The sequence below is a fragment of the Convolutriloba macropyga genome, chromosome 6 (assembly GCF_964194025.1).
Source record: "Convolutriloba macropyga chromosome 6, txConMacr16.3, whole genome shotgun sequence".
NCBI lineage: Eukaryota > Metazoa > Xenacoelomorpha > Acoela > Convolutidae > Convolutriloba > Convolutriloba macropyga.
This window is the reverse complement of record NC_134473.1, coordinates 52399561-52426216: the sequence shown is the minus strand read 5'-3', so window position 1 is coordinate 52426216 and position 26656 is coordinate 52399561. Positions and strand designations below refer to the sequence as shown.

Sequence of the window (26656 nt, the reverse complement as noted above, 5' to 3'; positions counted from 1 at the left end):
CGTTGAGGTTCTAGTCACTTTTTTATACTACTGAGACTATTGGAAGTAACTTGGAAACAACAAAAAAACGTGAGACGGATATTTTTTTCAAATCCCGTTATCAGCTCGTCACGGCAGCTATCAGAATTAGCACAATGAGTGCGAACCAAAGATCAAACGCTAAAAGACCATAGCTACAAGAAGAAAAAAATTAATATAGTTTTTGGCCAATGGACTGTTGACAAAAATGCAGGATTAAGACTTTGGTTGCAGAAAACGAAAATGGTTTTAATCAGCTGAATATGCAAGCTAATCAGAAAAAAAAACAATTAAAGGAGGGAAACAGAAACAAGTTAATTGTAAGAACAAACTTGCAGCCGTCTCTGGATCACAAAAAAGCAGGCTCGCCAATGAAAACGAATTGGAAGAAATTCTTTTGTGAGACTCGGAGCTTCATTTGTTTTAATTTGGTGTCAACAATGGGAAAATGATTACCTCACGTGTTCAAAGTAAACGAATTCCACAAACTGAAGAAATATGAAAAGAGCGACTGAGGGGCGCGCGTTGGTAGCCAAAGGCCCAAATTTTACAGTTGAGCGATCCTTTAGGCAATATAATTCAAGTGAATAAGAGTCCGGTTGCATAAGATACGCGTTGTAAACTGAACCAGGTCGGTGAAAGCACGCAATTATTAATAGACAGTGCTAAATTCAAAACAATGATTACCTCATGTGTTCAAAGTAAAAGAATTCCACAAACTGAAGAAATTATGAAAAGAGCGACTGAGGGGCGCGCGTTGGTAGCCAAAGGCTCAAGTTTCACAGTTGAGCGATCATTCAAGCAATACAGTCCAAGTGAACAGGAGTCACTTTGAACAGGAGAAGTTCAAAGTAAAAGAATTCCACAAACTGAAGAAATTATGAAAAGAGCGACTGAGGGGCGCGCGTTGGTAGCCAAAGGTTCAAGTTTCGCAGTTGAGCGATCATTTAGGCAATACAGTCCAAGTGAACAGGAGTTGCTTTGCATAAGATACGCGTTGTAAACTGAACCGGATCGGTGAAAGCACGCAATTAGTAAAAGACAGGGCTAAGTTAAAAAGAAGGAGAAACAAGAAAATTCGACCGTTCAAGGGAATTTTTGTTCCACATATTTGTAAGGAAGTGGAAGTTGTTGAAAAAGATAACAAACTCGAATCAAAAACTCGAACAGACTCCTATAAGTAGCTTGGAAACAACAGAAAACAGTGAGACCGTTCTTGTCACATCCGGTTATCATGGCGCTGGCAGCTCTCAGAAACAACACAATGATTGCGAATCAGAGCTCCTACGCTGAAAAAGCAGTAGCGATAAGATGAAATGCGGATATAGTTTTTGACTAATGAACTGCTGACAAAATAGGCAGTGTTGAAACTTTGGTTGCAAGATAAAATGAATATGGCTTTGATCTGGCTGTTTAGGACCTTTTTCAGATGAATAGGCGAACTAATCAGAAGAGAAAGGATTCACGCAGGAAAACAGAAAGGACTTACTTGCAGGAACAAAACTGCAGCCATATCTGGTTCACAAAAAATCAGGTTGGCCTTTGGAAACTTATTGGAAGAAGAGCTTTTGTAAAAGTTGGAGCTTCATTTGTGTCATTTCGACCTGAAAAATGGAAAAGGATTCCCTTGCGTGTTAAAGGAATCCACAAATCAAGGAAATTATTCAGAGAATGATTGAGGAGCCCGTGTTGGTAGACAAATGCACAAATGTACAGTCGAGCGATGATTTAGGCAAAATAACCTAAAAGAACAAGAGTTGCGTTCCATAAGATACGCGTTGTAAGTTGACCCAAGTTTGTGAAATCACGCATTTAGTAATTGACGCTAAAGTCAAAAGAAACAGCAAAGAAGAAAGTTCGACCGTTCAGAGGAATTTAGGTGAAAATTTTGTCCCTCATACATGTAAAGGAATTGAAGTTGTTGAAAAAGATAACAATTAAAACTCGAACACGAATCAAAGACTCGAACACTTCCGAGACTCTTGCAGGTTACTTGGAGACAAGATAAAAACGTGACGCCATTTTTGTCACATCCGGTTATCAGCTAGCTATGGCAGCTATCATAATTAACACAATGATTGAAAATCAGAGCTCCTAGGCTAAGAGAGCAGTAGCTACAAGATCAAATGAGGATATAGTTTTTGACCAATGCACTGATGACAAAATATGCAGGTTTGAAACATTGGTTGCACGATAAAACGGATCAGGCTTTGATCTGGCTACTCTTGACATACATCAGATGAATATGCGAGCTAATCAGAAGAGAACAGATTAAATGAGGAAAACATTAGGATTACTTGCAGGAACAAACCCGCAGCCATACCTGGATCACAAAAAAGCAAGTTGGCCTTTGCAAACGCTTTTGAAGAGCTTTTTTAAAACTTGGAGCTTCATTTGTTTCATTTCAACGTGAACAATATGAAAATGATTCCCTCACGTGTTCAGAGAAAAGGAATTCACAAACTGAAGATATTATGTAAAGAGCGATTGAGGAGCCCGCGTTGGCAGACAAAAGCATAATTTTTACAGTTGATTGATGATTCAATCAAAATAACCCTAGTGAGCAAGAGTCCCACAATGAATTGTGATCAAATGAGAGTGACAGGGAACTTCATTGGTCGAACTCCACGGAAAACGCTAGTACATATCAATGCTTAGGGACTGTAGTTTTGGATTGCGTAGAGAGTGTACTTGCTGTAAGGGACTGGTGGCAAAAGAGAGGCACTGGAAGCTTTGGTTGCAGGCAAAGACAAACGTGGCCTTGATATGGCTATTGGCCTAACTCAGATGAAATTGGCAGAGTCAGGCTATTTAGAAGAGGAACGCTAAAGGAGAGAAAGAGAAGGGAATTCAGTGCACGAAGAAATCTTATCCTTATCTGGATCTTAAAAAGCAGATTCACCATTTGAAACGGATCGGAAAGAGAACCCTTTGTTGAACTCGGGATCTCATTCATTCCATTCCGACTTGAACAATGCAAAATTAGTCCCTCAGGTGTTTAGGCAATGAAATTCCACAGCTTGAAGAAATTGTACAGCGTACAATTGAAGAGCCCTTGTTGGCCCATCAACTCAAGACTTCCTAATTTGAGCCAGTACCCGGTCAAAATAATGCAATCGAAAGCTGTCGACGATGACTTGCAGATCAAGGAACTAGAGAAAAATTGACGTCAAGTTAAAGTAAAAAGGAACTTCAGTTGTCGAACTCCACGGAAGAAGCCAGTGCAGTTGATTGCGTAGAAAATGTACTTGTGGTACAACTTGAGGGCACTTATTCGCAAAATTATGAACGTAAGTGGTCCACGGGTTTTAAATTCGGAAAAACAATTGCTCTAATGAGAAGTACAGGAGGAAAATCTCGACCAGCTTTTCTGCAAACTTATTGGAACTGGATGATAAACGTTAGAGCTTAAAGTTTCGGTACCTTGAGTTGTGCAGACTATTGTTTGGAGAAAAAATTGTTAATCAGAAAAAGCAACAGACCAAAATGATGAAATCAATGTGACAGTCGTCCTGGAGATCGTTGGGCCAACAGAAATTATGTCAAAGAATGAAATTGGATGTAGACATCCAGTCAAGCATCAGAGAAAGCATAGAAACAAGGAGGTTGCTATCTGGTCACCTTGAGGTGGCTTGTTGTGATAACTAGACTCTCTATTTCCACAAGATAGAAGCCTTTTAAATAGAAGCCTTTTTAAATGCTTCACTCTAACGTCAGCTACTTAATAGCAGAAAAATTTGTGTAAAAAAGAATAGTGCAAATTTTGCTTGTAACATTGAAATGTCTTTTCTACTCGGGAGATTAGTAGGCGAGGAGCGGGGAATGTAGAGTAGACTGTTACTATCACTTATATTCTAAGGCCATTGGTATTCTAATTGAAACTTACATATTAATTGGTTATTTAGTTCGATCAAAATTTTAGAGCTAAGCTTGAATGTATTTATTATTTGTGGACAGAGGGGGGACAAAAATGGGCAGTAGAGTTGGAGTGAAATGGAACCGATTTCAAAGTGAAATCAAGTGTAAATACATCGCGTAAACAAAAGCGATACTTGAATTGCAAATTCAAAAAGTGTCAGAAAGAATGAAAATGATGTACAAAACACATTCCATGCTGTGCTCCCAAACTCATTACACAAAAAATTGAGAACAAAAGGATTTCCAAAAACCAATGAAAATGTTGGTTCCAAAGCTTGTTTTTAAAAACTAAAAACTGGTATCATAACAGAAGTGTTTGATTTGAAACTTAAGCCAGGAGAAATTAATTTTATCCTACAGTCGAAGAAATTGATTTTGTCACTAGAGCATTGAAAAATTGTTACGTTCTGCAAATAGTAATTTTTCGAAGCCATGTTCTGGTAGGAAATGATAACTACAGACTGAGTTTGATATCTGAAAGTGTTAAAACGAAAAACAATTGTAACGAAATGACACTTTCCTTATCACTGATGACAAATGATTAGATTGAGTACCCTTTATCGCAAGCGAAAAAAAGTAAGAGAGATAGAAGGCTCGAGCAGAGCGGTTGGTTATCATTGAATGGAACTTTTAGTAATTTAGTGAATACATTAAGAAAGAACCTTGTACTTAGAAGAACGTAGTACTTATGAGTCAAACTGAAGAGTTCACCAAATTTTTGATTGAGAGGAAAATAGTTTTCAGACCAATAACAGAGTTCTGGGAGTCTGAACTTGTTACAGTCAATTGACTTCGGAAATCAATTGAATTTTTTATTGTTTTAGATAGATGTTTTAAACTTGTTTGTATTTACAGTAGACCATGAATTAAATTAACAAAAAATTTGCTTTGGACTAATGAAATAAATCAATTAAATATTTCTGGTTATAACTTTATTAATTGCTGGTTTACAATTTTGGATTATTATTTCATTTATCAGGAATGAGTTTTCTTAACATTTTAGAGAGCTGGTGACAGGCATGGATTTGCTTTTATTGCAAGAGGGTATTAAAATCCAGTTTATTTGTTTTTCAAATTTACCAAAGAAACTTCCTCTTATATTGGAGAAAAAATTTCCGTATAGTTCAAATAAGACAATACTCATATTTGATCAGCAGAAATCGCTAACTTTATTGTATTTTATCTGAAATTGTTCCCATATATTTTTTGGCCACTGTCATTTTTCTCAGAATTTTTTACTTCTTTGTCAAATTGAGGGATAGGCCCAGTTTAACGTCTCCATACATAACTATCATAGACTCTTTAAAATTTACTTCATTTATTTCATGTTTCTCATCTGTTCAAGTGTCTCATTAGAAATGTAGTTCAAGTCTCTCATCAGAAATATTTTTCCTTTTACCAAGTTCGCAGAAGATCAAGTATTCAATTTCTCGACATTTAGAGATAAAAAACCGATCTTTAAATTTTTGATTTGATATTTAAAACTGATGTTAAATTTTGCAACATCAGTGTTCCTTTGGCAATATCAATATCAAATGCATAGCAATTTGAATTAATATTTTCGGCTAGTTTCGACTAATAATAGTTTATTTACGCACTTAATTGTAAGAGCAAGCACTAGTTCATTCCTAGAGTTTTTGAAAACAGAAAACTTTATCACACCTTGCAGGGGAAAGGCAGATCATATGAGCCTGGAAACTGCTTTAATACAAAAAAACGCATTCAGAAACGTGACTGAACTCCAAAACTTTTTCACATGACTGCATAACTATTGAAAGGCCTATTTGAAGTTAACTTTAAACCTCAACGAGTGGGGAAAAAATTCTTAAAATTGCTTCTCCATTTCGAGGATTGTTTTTGTCTCAGTATATAAAAATACTTTAAAATACTTTAAAAAATAAAATAAAAGTTTTATTTTTCTAAATGTTAAAAATAAACTTTTGCACAATAATTTTGTTTTTTCAACATCGTTTCCCGGAAACAATTTCTGCTCTTTTGTTTCAATTGAAGACAAATCCACAGTGATTGAGTGATCTGGGTACACTTATTTGGGTTTTAATAAGTGCATTTTAATGTAATGTAATGCCAAAAATTAATGCTAGCATTTTGCGTCAATTTTTTTGCCTAAAAATGAGCAAAAAGGTGCAGAATTGATTGAAAAATACGGAAGGAAATCAATTGAAGTTCTTATGAAAGATAGTTTTTATTCATTACCTCTGCAAAAACCTATCTATACCGCAAAAAAATGTATCATTAAAACTCGCTAGCAATGTTTTTTTATTGTCTTTAATCAGCAAACATGAAAATAAATCAACTAACGCCTGACAAATAGCTCTCAAAGGGTAGGCGAGGTAATTTAACTCAAGGCCTGTAGCCTACATAATTGTTTCTTTATGGGTGCAAAAACATCTGGAGAGATTCGTCCGCTACCTCCGGATACCTCGACAGAAGCATTAAACACTCGGATACCAGAACCTTTTGATTTCTAGATTTCAAAATCGCTTTTATTTGAGCAACAAACATTATTTCGGATTGAGAGCAATTGAGATCATTCAGAAAAGAAGAAGACAAGCGTGAAAATGCTACTTGAGAAAACAAAGAATGTTCTAGAACAATAGCGCAAAAAACGGTGATACAAAAATTTTGTATAAAAAAGACACACACGTTTACAATAATTGCATGAAACTCAATGAGAGCAATTATACGAGCATAAAACAAAACCAAACAGTCTTGTACGCATGTAATTTAAACGCTGTTTTTTTAATTTTCCAGCAGTGACTGTAATCAACTGATGTAGCAGTTGTGACTGCGTTGAAAATAACGGAAACATTTCAGGTTAACTTTGAAAAAACATCTCAAGGAACAAGCGGAAAAGTAGAGCAATTTTAAAAATAACAATTTATTCTGTTCAAGAAACTTTTTAAAAACATTTCTGAGTTTTATAAAAAGGAAATAGACTCAAAGTCAAAACTAAGTTTGCAACCTCAGTCTTACAATATAAACATTCATTTTAGGCAATTTTACTACAACTTGAAATCAATTTTATGAAACAGTTCTTCCACCGTTGTTCTTTTATACAATTGGTCTTACCTACATGTTAAATTCAGATATTAGGCAATGGTAACTTAGCAGACACTCCCAGTTTTAATTTGATGAACTTCTTCCAAGGTTCTCAAAAAAAATTCTCACGAACGTACCATTTATCGACATAGTCCATCTCTGCCTCTCTTTAATGTTTAATACAAATGCAAAGACAATTGTAGATGTATAAATGTGAAAACATCACATTTTGAGATAACTTTTTTTGCTGAGAAACTTGGTCCGAGCTCACCATCTTTACATTGATGTATCTGTCAAGTTATCATTGCGTATTGTCTGATTGTCGTAGGTAGGTAAGACCATTTGTGTAGGGGCACAATTGTACAAAAAACTTTTCTTAATTTGATTTCGAAATTTGGAGTAACGCTGCATTAAAAGTGAATTTTCACATTGTAAAACTAGACGCTGTTAACTTACTGATGTATAGAATGTTAATTCAGCCGATTTTAAATTTGGAGCGCAAACTGAAATAAACACTGAGAAAGAGAGATGTAAAACTTTTTCTGTTACTTTGGCTTGAGCTGTGTCAAAAAGAAAGCTCAACACTTTGGAAAGGGAGCACTTTGAAATTGAAAACAAACTCTAGATCTTTTCCGTTTGACGTCCTTCCCCCCTAACCCCACCCCCCCCCCCCCCGCAGCTTAGTGGGTCCATATTATTTGCACCCCAATCGCACGTGCATTATTTTGACTCAATAACTTCCTATGTAATTACACGTGCTCTGTAACTAAGGGTGAATAACTAACTGGGGAGGGGGGGGGTGGGGTCACAAAGTTCATCGACTCTCTTTCCAATCATACCAGTTTTGTTTAAATTATGCACGCGCCTATTAGTTTTATTCGTGCATCGATCCAGATTATACAGCGTCTGTCAAAATTACGCATTTATTGATCAAAATTTTAAAATTATTCATGCGTCGATCAAATATGATGCATGATATCTGTCGCTTAGTCATCGTCTAAAAGCGAATAGATTATCCAAACTGTTGGAACATCGTTAATTGAATTTTTACAAAACTCTGATCTTCTGAATTAAATTTTGTGGCAATTAGCCTGGCTTATGAATGCTGAAACTAAAGAAATATTCCAATTAATATACAATGAAGTTTTAATCAAACTGCAGACTATTTCGGATTGCAAATCTATATAAACAGCACTGTTATACTGCTAAACAATAACTATACAGTCAAATTACTGTTGACAAACATTTTGAAATCATCTAGTGAAATCAATACATCGTGAGATATGCTCTTCAAGACTACAGGTACGAAGTCGAACAAAACCACGAGTTTCAGACCTTCTTCATTCAAGGTGTCTTGGTAGACTTCGAATGCGATGTTGGAAGCAAAATGGGGCCAGGAGTAATCTTGAGCTCTGAGTGCCACCCGGATGGTGTTGATGGTTGTATCGTGTCCGCTAAGTAAAGCCAGTGGGTACTGGCCGTCGTTGCTCAGAATGTCCAGGAGACTCTCGAAAAATTGGGAAGCGCTTTTCGCCAGGCCATTTTCTGCTAAAACATGAAGAAAAATAGTCAAACCTGTTAGAACAATCACTGGCAACAATCTCATTCTATCCAGTTTAAGAATATTTAAGCATTTTAGTATTGTGGTATTTGCGTTTCCAAAGATATCATGACTGGAGTTGTTTTTTAAAAAAATTCTTTCTGGCGTGTTTCCGGCAGAATAAAAAGATCAAATGAAGCAAATTTTTGACTAAAATATATGAAAAACAATGGATTTTGGCATGTGTTAAATAAAAGTCCATGGTCTTGTAATTTGTGGTGCCACATTCGAGGACAAAAATTTAGGCCAAACTCGCGGACAGTTCTGTTAAATCCAGCAAAAATCGAGGACAAGTAGTAAAGTCAAGTCAATTTCCTTTCGTACAAATATCGATCGAGGATGGTTTTTAAATTAGGTCGGAGAATCCGGCTTATTTAATATCAGCAAAAATTACCCTCCAGCTTTGAAATCTTGTTGCAAAATCTTGGTTAACCATGCCGATGTCATTATAGGATCAATTAACATCAGTCCGAATAGTGCCATTCGGCATTAGACCAAATAAGGAGAAACAACAAAATTAGAACCTAAATGCAATCGTGCAAGCTTGTTCAATATACGTGTGACGAAAAGAATTGGGACCAAAAGAGTCTGATCTCTGCGCTCTTTTGATGAGACGATAGAGAAAAAATAGTGGAAATTACCTCCAATGTTTAATGATACGATATTACAATTTCTCCTTATTGGACGAGCTCTCTCAAACAAAGTAAAAACTAAACAGAGCTATCGCTTAAGATTAATTTTGCCGTTTCTCGAAGAGCCGTAAAGAATATACACAGTGAAGCATTGCTAATGAGTAAAATCTTTTAGATACGAAGCGCTCATTACTAATGTTGATAAAAAATGCTTTTGCTTGTAATATTATATGTGGCACTCGATGAAAGAAATACTAATTCAACATCTACTGATCAAAAGGGACTGCAAAGATTTGCAACCATAGAATAATCGTTTATAACTTAAGAAACTTTAGAATGTGCAATTTTGTTAAGGCAGTTAGCAAAATTTTTAATGAAAAGATATTATACCAATCCGTCAACGGTAATCAAAACAAAATATTATGACCAAGAGCGAACTCACGTTGTCCAGAACAGCTGTATTGCGAACCAAACGTTACATTATATCTCTAGACACACAAAATAAGAAGTTTATGTACAATCATTAACAATCAAGTTTATTACAACAGCAGTTTCAGGAGTTTGTGAGTTTGAATTTGAACTTGTGACCTTGGCTCTAAACTGTACAATGTTACCGGGGTACGAAGCCGTTTTAAACACCGTGGAGGGTTTTTACTGGCTAATCCTGATTTCTATTATTTGTCGTTGAGTACTTCTGGCTAGCCGCGTTTGCAGTTGGTTTTGGACATTGTTGGGCAGGAAGGTAAGTTTTGTCTGAGAGGGGGAGGAAAGATGCAATAAGTAAGTAAAAGAGATAGAGAGAGAAAAAAAGAAATTCAATTAAGCTAGAACTGGGAGAAGAAGGGATGAGCATCAATCAGCTAGTCTAAAAAATCAGCGGGACCAATGCCTTTGGACATTGCCTTTTCGATTCTATGAGGCGTAAAATTGCTTCAATTTTGTTCTCTCGTGCGCGCTTGATGTAGTCTTTTGCCAGTCGTATCTGAATGTTTCTTATAGTAGGTGAGTTATATTCTTCATGTACCTTTTGCACGCCATACCATCGAGGTTTCCTTAAGCAAATTCTTAGTTCTCTCTTTTGCGCTTTTGCATGATAGAGATAACCGCTAGCGATTGGTTGAGCCTGCATGCGTTTGCATATAGAAATGAAGGCCGTATCCAGGACATGTACAGCAGAAGTAAAGTTTCCTGCTCAACATTGAGGTTGCTTAGACGCCACAGCTGGAAGATTCGCTTGTTTGCTCTGGTTGTGATGTCTTTACAAGTTCATTCCATTTTAGGTGTAGCGTCATGTTTATTCCTGGGAACTTGATGGTTTTCGCTTCTTCAATTTGGTTTCCATTGATGTTTAGGCTGAGACTTGTTTGTCTTTTCGAAGGATTTCTGAATAGCATGTACTTTGATTTGGCGGGATTTATCTTGATTTTCAGCCTATCAAACCACTTTATGAGTATATTGAGTGAACCTTGGAGTTTGCTTTGTATTAACTGACTGCTCTTTGAACTGTAAAATAATGCAAAATCAACTGCGAACTGGTAAATTTCTACTGGAGTTTCTGGAATGTTATAGACATAAATCAAGAACAATATGTGAGCCACAGCGCTACCCTGGGGGACTCCGGCTGTTGGTGACAATTTCTCGCTTCTAGTATTCTTGATTTTAACGTAAACGTTTCTTTGTGAGAGGCAAAAATAATCCCATTTTAAGATTTTCTTCTGTATTCTGATTTTGTTTTAGTTTGTCAATCAACCCTAATCTCCAGACTGCATCAAAATCTTTTTCTACATCGATGCAGACGAGTCCCACCACTTCGGACCACTGATATTATTCACTTAAATGCTGAGTCAAAACAAGGAGATTATCAGTTGTGCATCTGTTTGCTCTGTATGCACTTTGTTGTAATCCAAAGACTTTAATTGCTTCACAGTGGTCTAGGATGCAATTTTTAACAACAGTTTCACATACGTTTGCATTGCAATTGGTAAGGCTAATTGGTCTGTAATTTTCTGCTTTCTTCCTGTCTTTGTGAGGTTTTGGAAGCATTATTACTTGTGAGTCTTTCCAAACGCATGGTACGTAAGACTTGTCAATTGAGCACGAAATATTTATGCATATGAAAATTTTAATGTTTTATGGTAGCACCTCCAGTAGTTGATAGCTTATTTTGTCTGGCCCGGGAAATGATTTACTTGTATGTTTCAAAATTGTATTGAATTGTATTAAGAAATTGTCCTCAGTTATTTCATTTGGATCGGCTTCTAATAGAAGTTTTTTCTTTGCTCTGACTCGAGAAAATGCATCTGTAAGTCTTCATTTTCGTATTGGCGTTCTAACATTGTCTCACTCAGTAGGCTTTTAAACATTTCACATTTTTTTTGGTCAGTTACAGCGATTTTGTCTTTAAAAGTTATTTGTAAATGTGATCCTCTTGACTGTTGTTTAGCGCTGGTGATAGTTTTGATTGCTTTCCAGAACCCTTTATTTCCTGAGTGTTTCGCTTTTTCAATTTTTTTTCTATTTTGTCTTTCAACCGAACGTTTGAATGCTCTCCTGATTTTTCTTTGCAAGAAATTGATTTCCTTTTTCAGTCGATAGAAAGTGTCATTCTTTGCACTTTTTATTTGCCTCCTTATCTTTTTCTTTTGCTTTATTAGATTGATCATCTCTGGACTATTTTGGTGACTCGTATTAATTACGTATGATTGTTCGATTGATTTATGAATTAGATCGATGAGGCTATGGTTTATTTCATTTAGATTGTATTTGTTTGGATACTTTGGTGGGTACAAGTAGGAATTTTTGTAATTGTCTTTCGCATGTTTTCTAGAAATTGACTTTGGCTTTTAACTCGAACTCTGTTTGATTTTTAAGCTTCAATGAGGTAAGTGTCGCTGAGTGGTCGCTACCGAAATCTTCTAATACTTGAAAATTGTCAAAATATTTAACGACTGAAAGACTGCAGAAATGTAAATCAAGCACGCTTTGGCTCTTATGCTGATTAGATTGAAAGGTTGGATAACCGTTGTTCAGTAGTTTGAAGTTTCTGTCATCAATTTTTTCCAGCAGTTTTTCACTGTTCTCGGTGTTGTATGTACAGTTGAGCTCTTGGTGAGGGGAATTGAAATCTCCAAAGATGAACATGTTCTGGAGGTTGCTGTCAAAAATTTCATTAATATTTAGTTCTTGATTGGGTGAATTTTAAACATTGATTATCCATAGGTTTCGAATGATTGGTGTTTCCAAGTTCACACCGATTATCTCTAATGCCTGTCCGTTACTGTTTTTTGTTGTTGTTGCTGCTGGTCTGATCTCTTTGACCGTTATGCCCTTCTTCGCACTGATAACAGAACCATGAAAACTGCTTGCTTTTGCTTCTGTTACAATGAAGTAATTTTAGTGTTCAAAGGGTTTTTGTCTTTTCTGGACTTCATTTAAGCAAACAATATCAATGTTTTCTTTCGTCAGAAACAAGAACAATTCATGAATCTTGTTTTCTATGCCACGACAGTTCCATTGTAAAATTTTAATCTTGTCTATTTGCAAAGTTTTGTTGGCTGCTTGACTAAATCATGTTTGTGTTAACAATTTGCATTAGGTTTGTTTTCCTAATATTAATGTGAGTTTCTTGACCATCTATGCTTTCGTTAAACATTCTGGAGGCACTGTTGTTGACGACGCTGAAAATATTGCTATAGGACATTGTTTTGTAACTGTTTCTCATTTTAATGAGAACGTCAGCAACTAGAACAGTAATTTTTGTAGTAGTCAACGACTGAGTGTTTTGAGTATCTTTCCTTGAAATGGCACTTGAGTATTTCGTTTCTTGTTTCTGTTTGTTTGCTTCTGTCACGGCGTTCTGATATGCTGGACAGCCTCTATAGACAGTTGCGTGTGAGCCACCACAGTTTGCACAATTTGCTTGTTCTTTTGATTACTTGCAACTTTTTACCGTGTGTTTGCCTGCACATCGTAGACATCTCAATTCCTCTTTGCAGTCGCTTGCCGATTGACCAAATTTTTGACATTTGAAGCATTGTTTAATGTGAGGTGGGTCTTTATTTGGCTCGCAGCTGTGAAGCACCCAGCCTATTTTAACGCCAGAATTGATTGCGGCTGTTACATGGTTTGACCAATCCGTTATCACGCGAATCAGTTTCATTGGTTTTCCGGTGGCCCTGCTTTTTATCCGAAGCACCTTGATAACATTCATAGCACTGTTGTTGAGAAGTTCTTCCTTCAATTCGTTTTCTTGTATGCTATGATGAACATTTACGATTACAAAACTGGGTTTAGTATTGGCTTTTGGAAGAGTGTTTCTAGCGTTAAAAGAAGTGCTAGCAAAGACAACTTGTGGATTTGAGGCGTTCATCAGACATCCTTTTGAACTTTGGTCTTCGGGTTGGATGAAGAAGTCATTGTTGTTTGGAAGTTCTATGATGCAATTAATTTTGAGTTGAGGGAAACTACTTCTCATGGAACGGGCAAAATGAACTTGTGTTGGTCTCGGATTTATCGTTATTATAAATGGTCTGATTGTTTCAGAGTTGGTTTTTGGAAAATTTTGGGTTGGCTTGCGTTTGTTTCTGACTTGAACGAAGTCTTGTTCATCTTGTGATGTTTCGTCTGCAATGTTTCGCGCTTCAGAGAGAACTGTACTTAACTGGCTGATTCCGGCCAGCACCGTTTTTGAAACTTGAATCAAATCGTGTCAGGAAGGCTTAAAGTGGGCTTGAGACTTTTGAAGATGGATAAAACCGGGCGAAAACTGAAGACTTTTGAGCTTAAGTCTTTTGAAGAAGAGAATAAAACTGGAAGAAAAGTAAAAAAATTCGGGATTTAAAATCTTAAGCAAGTTTTAGTGAAAAAATTTCTTTTTAAAAAAATACTTTATATCTCTAGCAATTTAACGACTACGACTATGTTGGGCTTAAGTATAAGTTAGAATTTAAACTATCACCTAGCAACTGAATGACATGAAACAATGTCATTGGGGCCCAAGTGCTGGATGCAAGATCAAGGAAGAGCAAGATTGAAGTTTTCATCTTGTTTTAGAAAACCAAAAGAGTAAAACTTTTTGGTAGAACTACTTGTCGTTAACTGTCGACAAAGTGTCAAAAGCAAGACTCTGTTATTGCGAGAGAGCGACTGAGTCATAGTACGGCTAAGTTAGAGGACGACTAATTTAAGAGGCGAAAAAAGTTAAAGTGGAATTGGTGCGAAAAGACTTATATAAACCCGTTGAGTGCCTATTCTTATTGAATGGGTGTCCTTTCCACTTGCGTTTCAATTACTTAAATGTCATATATTTGACTAATTTCAGCTGCCTCATGCTAAGTTTTGCTCGCTTGGCTGTCTGACTCCAGCTGGTAGTTGTTAAGAGGAGTAAAATGAACATACGAATTAGTTTTTCAGCTGTGACGACCTGGCTCAACATCCTACTGCTGTACTCCAGGTCCTGCTGTTCAAATGGCATGGAGTCCTCGATGTCACTCCAGTTCTTCAGGCTGAATGTCCTGAAAGAGGTCACATAGTCACGCACGTTCTGCAGGTTGATGTACTGCTCTGATAGGTCAAATCGGGCACAAAAGTCACGTGACCATTTCGAGAAGCCAGGAATGTTTTTGGACATGAAGTTGACCGAGTTGGCTGTCGTGGTGGCGTCCTTTAGTTCGGGATACCTAATTAAGGAAGACCAAATAAGTGAAGAAATAGCTACCCATAATCAGATTTAGTTTGTTTTTGATTTATGAATTTAAGCCTTATATATATTTATAAGTCGTTAGGGTACTTTTTGACTTTTCTTTGTCAAGAATCACTATGTACTTAAGTTTCTCAGCATAGGCAACTCTAACAAATTCCGAAGGCTTATACGGTACCTCAAGAAAACTTGGAAACCTGGTAGGGTCCCTGAGTAAACTTGGCATGGACTTAGTACTGTTTCCATTAAAGGTAGGAGACTTACTTACTTTTTAAAACTTGGTCAAGGTGAGCACGGTCTTATAGCAAACTGCTGTTATAAAATGGAACCTTATTAAGGCCTGAAAATTTCTAAGCGACCATGCCACAATTATGTAGTTGCTTTTTCATGACCTGTATGGTTGAATTATTGATGATCCTTGGATATTACTGTCAAGATGTTGACATCACAAAAAAGTAAATTTCTTATTAGTTATTATTAACAAAGAAACCGCATTTGCTGATTTATTTGCAATGACTGAAAAATGAGTTAAGCCAAACATGGTTTCTACCATCGTAGTTTGCCGCACAATGAGCACGTTCAGTTATAACTCTGTAACAGTTATGCAAGTCCTGTGGGGCATCACAAACTGAAGGAATATCCCAACGGTAATATCGGAGTTTCTTTAATCTTTCTGCCTCCAAAAACTGTTAATCATCTTTTAAGTTGATGTAATCTATTTTGTAACCTACTGTTTAAAAGGCATGAGAAGCCAATTTGTCTCAGCTGATGCAAACACCATCACCTCCACCAGAGGATCAACTCCCTCTCGGATCTCCTTTTCAAACAGACCCACCAGAAGACTTCGCAGGGACTCAATTGTCCGCTCGGTTCTGGATGAGAACGTCAACAACCCGCAGCTATCACTGTGCTCGGGTCGCTGGTCGTCCGAAGCCGATAGCAAAACTTGGGACACTTCGGGTGTGTAGCGCGTTCGCAGTCGTTTTCCGAGGCATTTGAGCTGTTTTGCCCCAACTGATGTTAGCTTTCCACTGTTGCTGAAGCAAATTAGACCGTTCATCATTAATCTTCCAATTTGCTTTTTAATGTCTGATTTGTGATACATAATCAGATTGATGTGATGAAGCCATGTTAGGTTCATAAACAGGTCAACTTAAAGATTGCAGTTACATCTCCCTCCCTTTGTCTGAAGTCAGTGATTAATTGTTCATTACGTAGCAAAAGTACACCCACTCAAAGTTAATTCACTAGAGTTTGTCGCTCTTATTCAAGACCATGTTTTAAAATTATGATTAGAAGCGCATGTGTATATTTGTGTGTAAGTGAATTTAGTTCAAATTTGCTTCAAGTTTGGAAATATCCGTGATAGCTATCAACGACGCCTGTTTTTAGCAAGCGTGGACAACAGTGACAACATGTCAATTAAACCAATATGAAAAAAAATAACTGCTGATTAAATATAGAAATGTCCCGCTCAACACTAATTGTGGATTAAGAACACAATTACTGGTGCTAGGAAATATAGCCAACAGGACGTTTAGCCGACAAGGAAAAAATGAGAAATTTAGCCAACAGTTTCATCATAATTGGTCACAAAATCTCATTGGTCCATAAATCAGTATTTCGGTGGTCCATTATTGTTCCGACCCCTCTTGAGGGGGAGGAACTATACACTCAAATGGATTTTTTTTCAGACAATTTAGTCCGATCGATATATTCATCGCACAGAGTTGTGAAGGGTATCATTAAAAGGCCCCTCCAGCGTAGAATATGGAATTAAAAAGATTTTTTTTTAATTTCGTGTTTTACAGGGAGTTATCGGGGTTTGAAGTTTTGTGAATAATAGACGGATTTCCGATGTTTTTATTCACATTTTCCGGAATTTCGCCTAAAAATTCGTGAATTTTGCTAAGATTGGTAAAAATCATCAGCAATAGTACTGTTGATTTTAATTTTAGAGACAAAAAAGTATTTTTAATTATTTTGATTTAATTGTTATGTCTAAAATTTTTGCTAAATTTTTCAAAATTCAGCCTTTTTCATCAAAAACTGCCCGAAATAAGCTTCTTTAGTCCAGTTTGATTAAATCTGCCGGAAGTTCACACTCTAAAAACAACGGAAAAAATTTTTGTAAACTACAAAGGGAGCTAATTTTACTTGCAATTCCATTGACAGTAATCTAGAATCAAAGTTTTACCGTTATTTTCGCTAACTCTACCCTATGATTACCAAAAACGCAGCATTTATTTTTGACCTTTTAACTATTAATTTGTCTAGATCTAAAGCCTTTGAAACAATGGAGTGTTCTAAAAAGACGAACAGCAATGCCGGGGCCGGTTTTGGTCGAATCTTGAACTGTTGCAACCAAAAAATAATTCGGATTGTAATGAGTCGGTCTTTTTTTAAAAAAATATCGAGCTTTTTTATGTTAATTAAAGAACAGAACAATTCGAATCAAAGTTCACTGTTGAAATGGCTTCCTAAAAACTTCCAAATTAATGTATTTATTTTCTTTACTCGAAAGATTATGGTCGTTTTGGCTTTTAAAATTGTTTGCTTTTTAAATAAACAATGGCTTATTGAACTTTTGACACTAATTTTCTCCTAATTTGGTCATTTTGTAGCTTAGTGTCAGCAAAGAAAAAAGACTTCCTCCTCCTCTTCTTTCTACTGAATTAAATGTGAATCACTTTGCGTTCTAACGCTTTAAGTGTTTGTTTTCTGGCTTTGATACCACTAAGTTTCACGATTTTTGATTTTTAGGTGTTGGCCGCCTTTTCACGTTTTTTCTCGTTTTGTCACATTATCACTTTATTGACTATTCAGATATTAGATTGTTTGCGTTGAAAATAAGTCACAATTGAAAACCTAAAAGTCTTGAAAGTGATGGATTATAGTCTGAACGGCTTTAGTCTTTTAGTCTTATGTCTTTTAGTCGTATGAAATTATCTGGTTAAAAAGAAACCTCATTGGCATTTCATGACAAATTGAGCCTTTAATCTGATGTGAGTAAATAGCTGATGGCTTTCATGACTTCGAAAACAATAGTTTTTAAAAATAAAAAAATAAAAATTTCATTGTCGGTTAACTTCGCATTTTTGTTCTTTTTTGTCTATATGTTAACTAGTCTCGTTAAATACACATAAAAATTGACATTATTGTCATCGAGGGAAGGTGCATGTGTACGAAATCTAATGTTTTTTCAACGCATTCGTTATGAACTTACTGGCTTCGACACGGGTTTTTTTTTTAACAAAAAGTAAACTAATTTTTGGTTTTTGTCTATTTTTAACGATTTTTGTAGACGTAAGACATATGCTGATTAATTACAGGTCTCAAGCCTTTCTTTGGACGAAAAGACAAACCTATTTAATTATTTCATTTTGTAGCTATTGGCTTTCGTGACTTCGAAAATAATTGTTTTCGAAAAAAAAAGTTTTAATTGATTTTGCCCTTTATCTCTTTTGGACTAATTGTTACCTCTTTCCATTAATGAGAAGGCCTATCACACATTTTTGGTTTTCGGTGAACGCTCAATTTAACATATTTTGTGTGGCCAAATATGGCTTTACGGTTTCGACAGCGTTTTGTCGCAAGTTTTAATTGAAATTTTTTGTTGTCTCTATTTGTTGTTCTTTTTGTAATCCCACAAAAAATTCATTAATGAAAGGTCTTAATGCCCTCCTATAGAAGCGTATGTGATCATAAAAATATTGGATATTTTCAATTGTCATCTAATGGTTTTCTTTACTTTGAAATTATCAGTTTTTAAAAACATAAGCCAATTTTTTTTATCTTTGCTGTTTTTTGTTCTTTTTTTGTCTAATTGTTACCGACCATTTTTGATAGCGACTGATTAATAGAGACATTTGCTTCCTTAATAGCGACTGATTTCATAAATGTAATGCGGAATTTCTTGCTCCGCTGAGTTATTTGGTTCATACATATTTTTTTGAAAAAATATTGGAATTTTTGAAGTTTTTTATCTGTTCCTCATTTGGTAGACATTTATGCCGAAAATGTGGATGAGCGGGGTCGGATAGACCTTCGTTACGCTAGTTGACGGTATATTTGTCCGCTTACGAAATAGTAATTTAAATCGGCCAATTACAGCTTCAGAATTAATTTTATCGCTCATTTAACTTAAATTGTCGGCTAAGTTTCTCATTTTTTGGCCGTTCTCATTTTTTTGGCTCATTTTTTTTTCTCATAAACGCCCTGTCGGCCAATACGGCGGCCACCACAATTACCATTCTGTTCGTAAGAACAATTAAGTGTCCAAACTGCGTTTCAAGTAATTAAACTCGAGCAATAGGATTTAAGGCGAACTAATATCATGGACAATGGTTAGTTACCTCGTTCACCTTTACAGGAAAATTTTTGGCCTATCATTTTCATCGCATTTGTCCATGTTAACATTGTTATGTCACAGTAAATAACAGTTACGTTATATGAGAAGTTGTCGCAAAAACAGTTTCTCATTTTTAGGGTCTTAGTTTCGTTTTTGAAAGTAACAACAGATGTCACACTGCAATTGCTTGCTCGACCTTTCTAGATAATAACCAGAAATTAAGGTATCAAGTTGATAGAGGCATTAAAGGCATTATTCTAAGCATTTCAGTTTGAGGGCATTTTATGGTTTTTTCACAATATTGATACTTCATCACTATGTTTTGAGCCAAAATTCATTTGTGCTTTAAATAAGGCACATTCATATCGGATCGCAGTGATGAAAAATTGACAAATTTTGCAACCGTTTATTGCAGAAAAGAGACTACACTGACTGAGTAAAAAACATCACAAATTTCAGATTTGTCATATCTTGTCGTAAAGCCTAGGAGTTTTTTTTACGAAAATAATCGATTTTTGGATTGAGAACTAAAAACGAATGAAGATTGGCAACTAAGCGTTGAACAAATAAGCAATTTTACAGAGCTTGAAGTCTTTGCACTACTTTGGGATTAAAACAGAAAATTGCAGACTAGCACAAACACCTATCGTTGCCCAAAGCCGCTTTGTTATCAAATTCAGACCTTAAGTAATTATTAACGAATTTTGCGAAACCGTGAAGTATTCTAACTAAAATCATTCCTTCTCAATACAGCCCTCTGAAATTAGTTACATTGATGCTAGAGCAGTAATTTTACGCCAATAAACTGCAATAATTCCGAAGAAATCTAGTGATACAAAAGTTATTAAACTTTTGCGACGGATGTGCTATTATTGTAAGCATTTTTCGTGAGTGCTCGCTGGATCTTGTTTTTGAGGTGACAATATCACGGCAATAATAGGCCGCAAAACTGTATCGCTTTTTTAATTAGCTTTATTTTACATTGTTTTAGAGCTTACCCATCCGGGCAACAATCAGCCACGATCAATCATTGCCTGATTTTTCATAATCTTGATTTCCAGTTCCCGTTTAGCTCGTTTTATAAACGTGCTGGTTTTATCTCGTTCAAAATGTATCATAGTATCATAGCCAGACAGTAGCTATAAACGTGCAAATTTTTACAAAAAACTTCAGTTTTAACAGAATTATATTTTCGCACTATTAAATTGTATCTATGCAATTCATAATGCTTTAATTTATCGGAACAGGTATACTGAACGGCAAAAGTAACCCCTAGTTTTACGAAGTGAAAATTCAATTTCTGAGGCAATAATATTACTCCAACTCAAACTGACATTTTGAAAATAATTTTACACCATTGGTCCGTAATATAAATCCTCTCGTCTACCTATTAAATTCAAATACAACACATCGTTGACCTACCAGAAATACCAATGTAAAGTTGATGAACCACATCCAAAAAAGAATGTTTTCAAAAGATGTGATAGGTTTTCAGGTTTGTTCAATGGTGGCCATGTTTCAATTGTGTTACTAAACATTAGAGAGAGAAAAGATGTGAATAAATTATGATCTTCCATTTTGCTGTTATAAAAAAAACATTTTAAATTTGAAAAAAAAAACTAATTAATTGGGCAATGGGAGGTACAACTCGGTTATGATCAGCCGATGGCTGGTTAATGATCACAACTTATCTCGCTAATGATCAAAATTACACTAGTCAGACTTTAAAAACTGAGCTTGCCCTTGCAATAAAACATTACTTAATCGCCCTGAGGTATATGCTTTTGCAAATTTGCACAAAGAAGAGGGAAATAAAATTATAAGAAAAACTTACTCCTTATCCTTCAAAACAAGGAAATCTGAAGTTTCTCCCGGTGGAAAAGCCATGAGCTTCACTTTCGCGTACAAGTGTTCATTTACTTCTTTGAAACAACGACTGTCCAAATTGTCAAAGAAGTTCTTCTCAAACAACTCGTTCAAAGGATTCGATGTCAAATTCTTGTACTTGAATGGAGTCCTGTGACCGTGACGAAATATGACAACCGATGCTTTCCGAGTGTAGCGCCGTTTAAGTTCCTCGTCCAGAATTTTGCTTTCTGCATCTGATAGTTTTCGGAAATTGTTGAAGTCTTCAAAATTGAAGCTAGATTTATTTCTAGAGCCCATTTCAAACAGCCAATTTGATCTGGTGGTATTCCAAAAATTAAAAATGTTTTGTACCTCAAAAAAATAAAATTGAGAGCTAGGTAGAAAATAATTCCCGACAATTAGTAAAAATTTAATTTAAAGAATAGTTTTAACTTTAATTTTTGTCGATCAAATTTCGAAATGAAATCGATTACGGTCTGTTTATTGTGAAAGCAGAAAATGTTATCAGGAATTGCTACGTGAACTAACTCGCTGTCGTTTCAATTTGATGTTTAATCAGAGAGCAACGTCAGCATTACGTCATTTTGAGTTGTAACAACAATAACCAGAGGCAATCTATTACAGATACAAAGGTAATCTAGAACAGAACGTAACTTTTGTAAAAACAGAATTTCTGACAAAAATATTGAAGGAAAGAGCTTCATTTATGGAACCGAGAATAACGAAAACTGCCAACAAACTAAGGTCTCAAAAACAAGGCAAGAAGTTATTCAGATTTAGATAATGGATCTTTTCAACAATTGCCCCCCCTTTTGCAAAAGGGGGGGCTATTCTTGAATAGAATTTAAGCGAGCCATTTATTAACCAATCAGAGACGACTAATAACTTTCCACGCATGCGCATACTATGTTAAATTGAATTGAATAAAATACGCCATGGTATGGCAACTAGCCGAATCAGAATACAAAGCGAAAAGAATTTCCGACTGGCGGGTCGGTGGGCGCGCTTCGCGCGCGTCGCGGCTTCGCCGCGATAACCGACCCGCGATTTCCGGATTACATCCCACAGCGCATGAGAGGCATGGCCATGAACAGCGGCCCGCAATTGCGCTTAAACTATTATTCGGCTATCTAGACTGTAGGCCAAGTAATATCGTGGTAAAGTATAGTACAGAAGGGGGAGGCGATTCTCTACTAGGTATCAAAGGGGGGGCAATTGTTGAAAAGATCCTAGATAATAACTAATCATCATATATTGAATTGTTTGAATTTCATTTTGTGCTTCTTTTTCCAATTAAGTTGCTGAACATTTGTCACGTGCAAACTGTCTCTTTTTCGCTTGAAAGTTCATTTAAAAATCTTTAAAACCGCTGGCAAAGTTTAGCTCAAAGCCTGGTATAGTTTCTTTATATGAACTTCAAATTAAAAGCGCTGTTATAAATTACGGTTATCATTTTCCTACAAATTTTCCGGTTCAAAACGCCCAAATACGAGCTTGTAAACCGAACCAAATATCGCTGAAATGTTGAAAAATGCACTTGTGAGAATAAAAATTGCAAATACTAGTATCGTCTCGTTATGCCTCCGTTAATAAGTAAAGCGTGTAAAGAAACAGGAAATTGAACAAATTTATTTGTGAAAAAATGTTTACGTGAACAAACCTTTGAACAAAGTTGAAATGGAAATGGTAATTTTGTCAATTATGGATTTTCTGGCGGCAATAAAATGTGCTCTGCGGCATGAAGTGTTTAACGAGCGAAACTTGAAGCAAAAAGGAGGAGAGGTATCGATTTGATTGTACGCCCTCATCGAGTTGGAAAATAATAAATTTAAAGCGACATTTTATAATTGCATTATTGTGCTTATTTTCGTAAGAGTTGCTGTTTGTTTTAATCATCCTTAAATATGAAGTGCGCGGGCGGCAAAGCAATGTATTTCTTGATAATTGATGAAGATTTCCCCGGTTGAGGTGGAATAAAATTACTCCAAAATTGATGTCGAGTAGGGCACCTTCCGAGACGTTAAAACACAGTCACTCTAATCACGTCGTGAGCCGGCTCCTTCGAAACATAAGCCATGTCAACGCACAAAGATATTGTTAATTCGATTCATGAAACCCAATGAGGCTAATCAGAGATTGAAAAACACTGCCTCATGGTCGAGAAAATCCGATAAATCAGCATTAAAAATCTCAAAAAAGATGCTTCGTCTGACTACCTCAAAGTCCCGCTGCATCAATTCACAAACATCAATTCTAAGAAATCATACCTTATTTAGAATCATACCTTTTTTTAGAATCGTAGCCTTTTTTAAACCAAATCTAATTTTGTTTTTTTTAAATATTAGTTCTATGAGATAACTGATAAAGTTAGCGAAGGTGACTCATCAGCTATAACACAAACGATACCATAATAAGTCATAATGGTGACAAACAACACGATTTTTGTTAGAAAGGCAAAAAATAGGTCCTATATTGTTTAATTATGTCATCTGTAGTTATTTTCTTATGTTAATCTTTTTGTCGAGTTTTTTAATCGATAACCGAAAGCAATAATCAGTATTGATACTATCTATGTTAATCTTCTCGTCAGTTTTTATCACAATTTAACCTAGTAAAAAATTTTAGTGGAACTTTGCAGAGATACGTTCAACGTGCTCTGAGCTTTTGTTGCATAATAGTTGGAAAATTTTGCACTACTTGGATTGTCCAATTGTATTCGAGCCTTTTTTTGTCTGCAAGTTCAGTAAAAATCTTGGTTGTATTTAATCGCACAATTTCCCGCAGTTTTTCACGCTTTCGGGACAGTTGCGCTCATTTGTCTGCACATCACCCCGGTTTCTTCCGCTGAATCTGACACATGCGAAGCAAAATTGAACAAAACATATTTTTTTCACCTCAAAATTTTTTCAACTTTGTCATTTCCAAAGCGTGGGTGCAAAATTTGTTTTGTTCAATACAAACAGCTATTAGGCAGCTTCCCAAACGTTTCTGCTTCTTCCTATTGACTAATAGGAACTCAGAGACTACTCTGTTTACCAAATATTAGCACAAAACTCAGCCCCTATTCATTACCTCAAAGTTCCACACTTTTACATTCCCTGTGATTGCTTTTAATTTACAATTTCCTTGATTTCTCATGACAACCAATCTCTGCTGGCATTTTACTATAACAATTTATTTCACATAGAGTTCAAGGATCATTAATTCACACAAACCAAAAAATTAGTTGGAGGCAAAGTTGGTAAAAAAAGCACGTGATAGCTGCTTGCTACAATCACTCATTTCATAAATTACCAGGATGTATATCAGCACGTGGATTGAGGTATGCATAAATTTTCATACTGAAAACAATATTATACCTTTAAAACTCCGCATATCAAGTTAAGTGTTCGTTGAGGAAAGGACGGAAAAACATTTTAAAAAATTTTTTCTTGGTTCCTTTCTATTAATTTGAAAGAGTGTCTGTCGGCATGCGATCGGTAGTTAAGTATTTTACCTCTAATAACCAATTATTGACTGACGTTAGAACGAATTGCACATTTGAAGCAAAGTGCTTTGTCTTTTCGTGGTTCAAATAATTGTTGATTACAGATATTCAATCTTGTTTTGACGCTTAATGGCTGCTGAATTTTGACATTTATTTCCTGAAACAGGTTTAGTAATTGTACGTCTTCCTTTCTTTCCTGTACTAGATTGTTAAGCTCAGTTTCAGCTGTTGAAGTAGATACACAATCTTCTAAATGACTTACACAAATGATTGCACCTGAAATTTTGTTAATTTCGAAACAAAAACCGTTAATTTTTATTATATTGTCTTTTTTGCATGCTCAATTTGAGTCTGAAAATACTGTAAACACCAGGTTCTATCTTTTTCTTAAAATCCATTTTCCTGACTGTACTTTTTGGGTAACTTAAACATCCTTTTGCCGCATACCAAGTTTTCCTGACAGAGTTTTGAACGCAAGAACTTGATAAATTAGCTGCCAGGGCAATATCTGGACTTCTGATAAATGCCGGATAGTCCAAAAATACCACTATACCAATCTAGACACATCGTTGCTTTTCTATATGCTCATTGCAACCTACTTAAGGAAAATATAAATTTGACAGATTCAACTTAACAACTAATGGTTCATTTAGTTTTTGATCCGTTTATTCAAAATTTCCTTAAAAAAGTTTCTACGTAAGGTTCTGGGCTCAATTTTTCTGGTTCCTGTTCGGTCATTTTTCATATTTCACAACCAACTAAAATGTACTTAACTGCTCGTTTGGAAATGCTCATTAATTTTCTTTCAAAAAACTAACTAAAGCCGTTTTGCAATCCAAATATTACCATATCACCTACAAAAAGCCAAGTCATCCCCTCTATACCATTTTACCTTCTTTATAAAGAGCCACTCACGTTTAATAGCCGCGGTGAAAACTAAATCACTGAGGAAAGGTTCAATTGTTATTAACCAATTTCTATCGGTCTAATTCAACCCCTATAAACTTTTCCTGAGCTTGCAGGCTATAGATTTACGTGCTCGTCACACTTTTCAAAGACTTCGGGTGGACGCAAAAATTGCTTTTTTTAAATGTCAGCCTTAAAATTGGCTGATTTGATAACCATTTGTTTCAAATCGTTGTCTCTACATACTACATAGCTTATCAGTACTCTAATTTTTGAGAGGCGTGTTGTTGGTGAAAACGTTTTGTTGTAAACCCGACCTGGTACTTTTAGATAAAACTTCTTTACGAATGTTGCCTTGTGTCTTGTTTTCTCCCCGCTAGGACCGGTTTTATACGCAAAAGCCGAGCGGCTACCAATGGGTTCAGCTCTTGTTTTTTCTCTAACAGTTTCCATTTTTTTTCAACAAAAGAGTTGTACTCCCATTTCATTGCTTCATACTGATTTTTACCCCTAATGTTTTCATCAGTAGACTTAGGTTGTAGTAATTTGTTAACAAGTTCTCCGAAAAAGCTACAGGATTTAAATCTATAAGTTCACCCAACTGGAGTTAATTGACACGCCCCTCCTCCATTTGTTCAATTTCAATGATTTTTTCCATTAATGGTTAAATTCTGAGATTTTCTAATTTAATGATCCCTTTGTCAATTGGAATACCTATGAGATATGTCATACTATTATCTGAGGATCCCAAGAACCCTTTATGAGAAGTCAGAAGTTTACGAGAGGTAAGTTAGAATGTCAAACTTAACTCGAAAATTTTTTCGACATGAACAAAAACTGAAGCACTTTGATGGACTGTAATATGGCTTTCTATTTGCACATTGCCTCAAAAGATGTCTTATGAATAAATGAATAGAAAGAAAAGTTTTTGTCTCACTTGGCAAATTGAATAAATATGACCACTGCACTTTTCCTAGTCGTGACACTGCTTTAAAAAGCATCTAGTCATTTGGCTTATTGTTCTCAAATTCCTCTACAACATTACCTTTTTGTGTGGTATGTGGCAAGCTGGAATTCTGGCCTCATACCTTTTCGTCAACATAATTGTTTTATGTCA

The 26656-nt window shown here is 35.7% G+C and overlaps 1 protein-coding gene across 1 annotated transcript; it reads right to left on the bottom strand.

The window, feature by feature from the left end:
* Positions 1–8054: 8054 nt before the first annotated feature.
* On the bottom strand, positions 8055–21682 carry LOC142341042 (lysophosphatidic acid phosphatase type 6-like). Its single transcript, XM_075391876.1, has 4 exons — positions 21112–21682; positions 15658–15963; positions 14626–14906; positions 8055–8544 (listed from the first exon to the last, which is right to left on the bottom strand). The coding sequence occupies exons 1-4, from the start codon at positions 21441–21443 to the stop codon at positions 8213–8215; spliced, it is 1251 nt and encodes a 416-aa protein (XP_075247991.1). The 5' UTR covers positions 21444–21682; the 3' UTR covers positions 8055–8212.
* Positions 21683–26656: the final 4974 nt, after the last annotated feature.

Coding starts and splice junctions, on each gene's coding strand:
- LOC142341042 (XM_075391876.1), bottom strand. CDS start 21,443: ATGGGCTCTAGAAATAAATCTAGCTTCAATTTTGAAGACTTCAACAAT. Junction 14,907..15,657: donor CTTCTCATGCCTTTTAAACA/GTAGGTTACAAA, acceptor TTCCTTAATTAG/GTATCCCGAACTAAAGGACG. Junction 8,545..14,625: donor CACAGCTGAAAAACTAATTC/GTATGTTCATTT, acceptor TTCATGTTTTAG/CAGAAAATGGCCTGGCGAAA.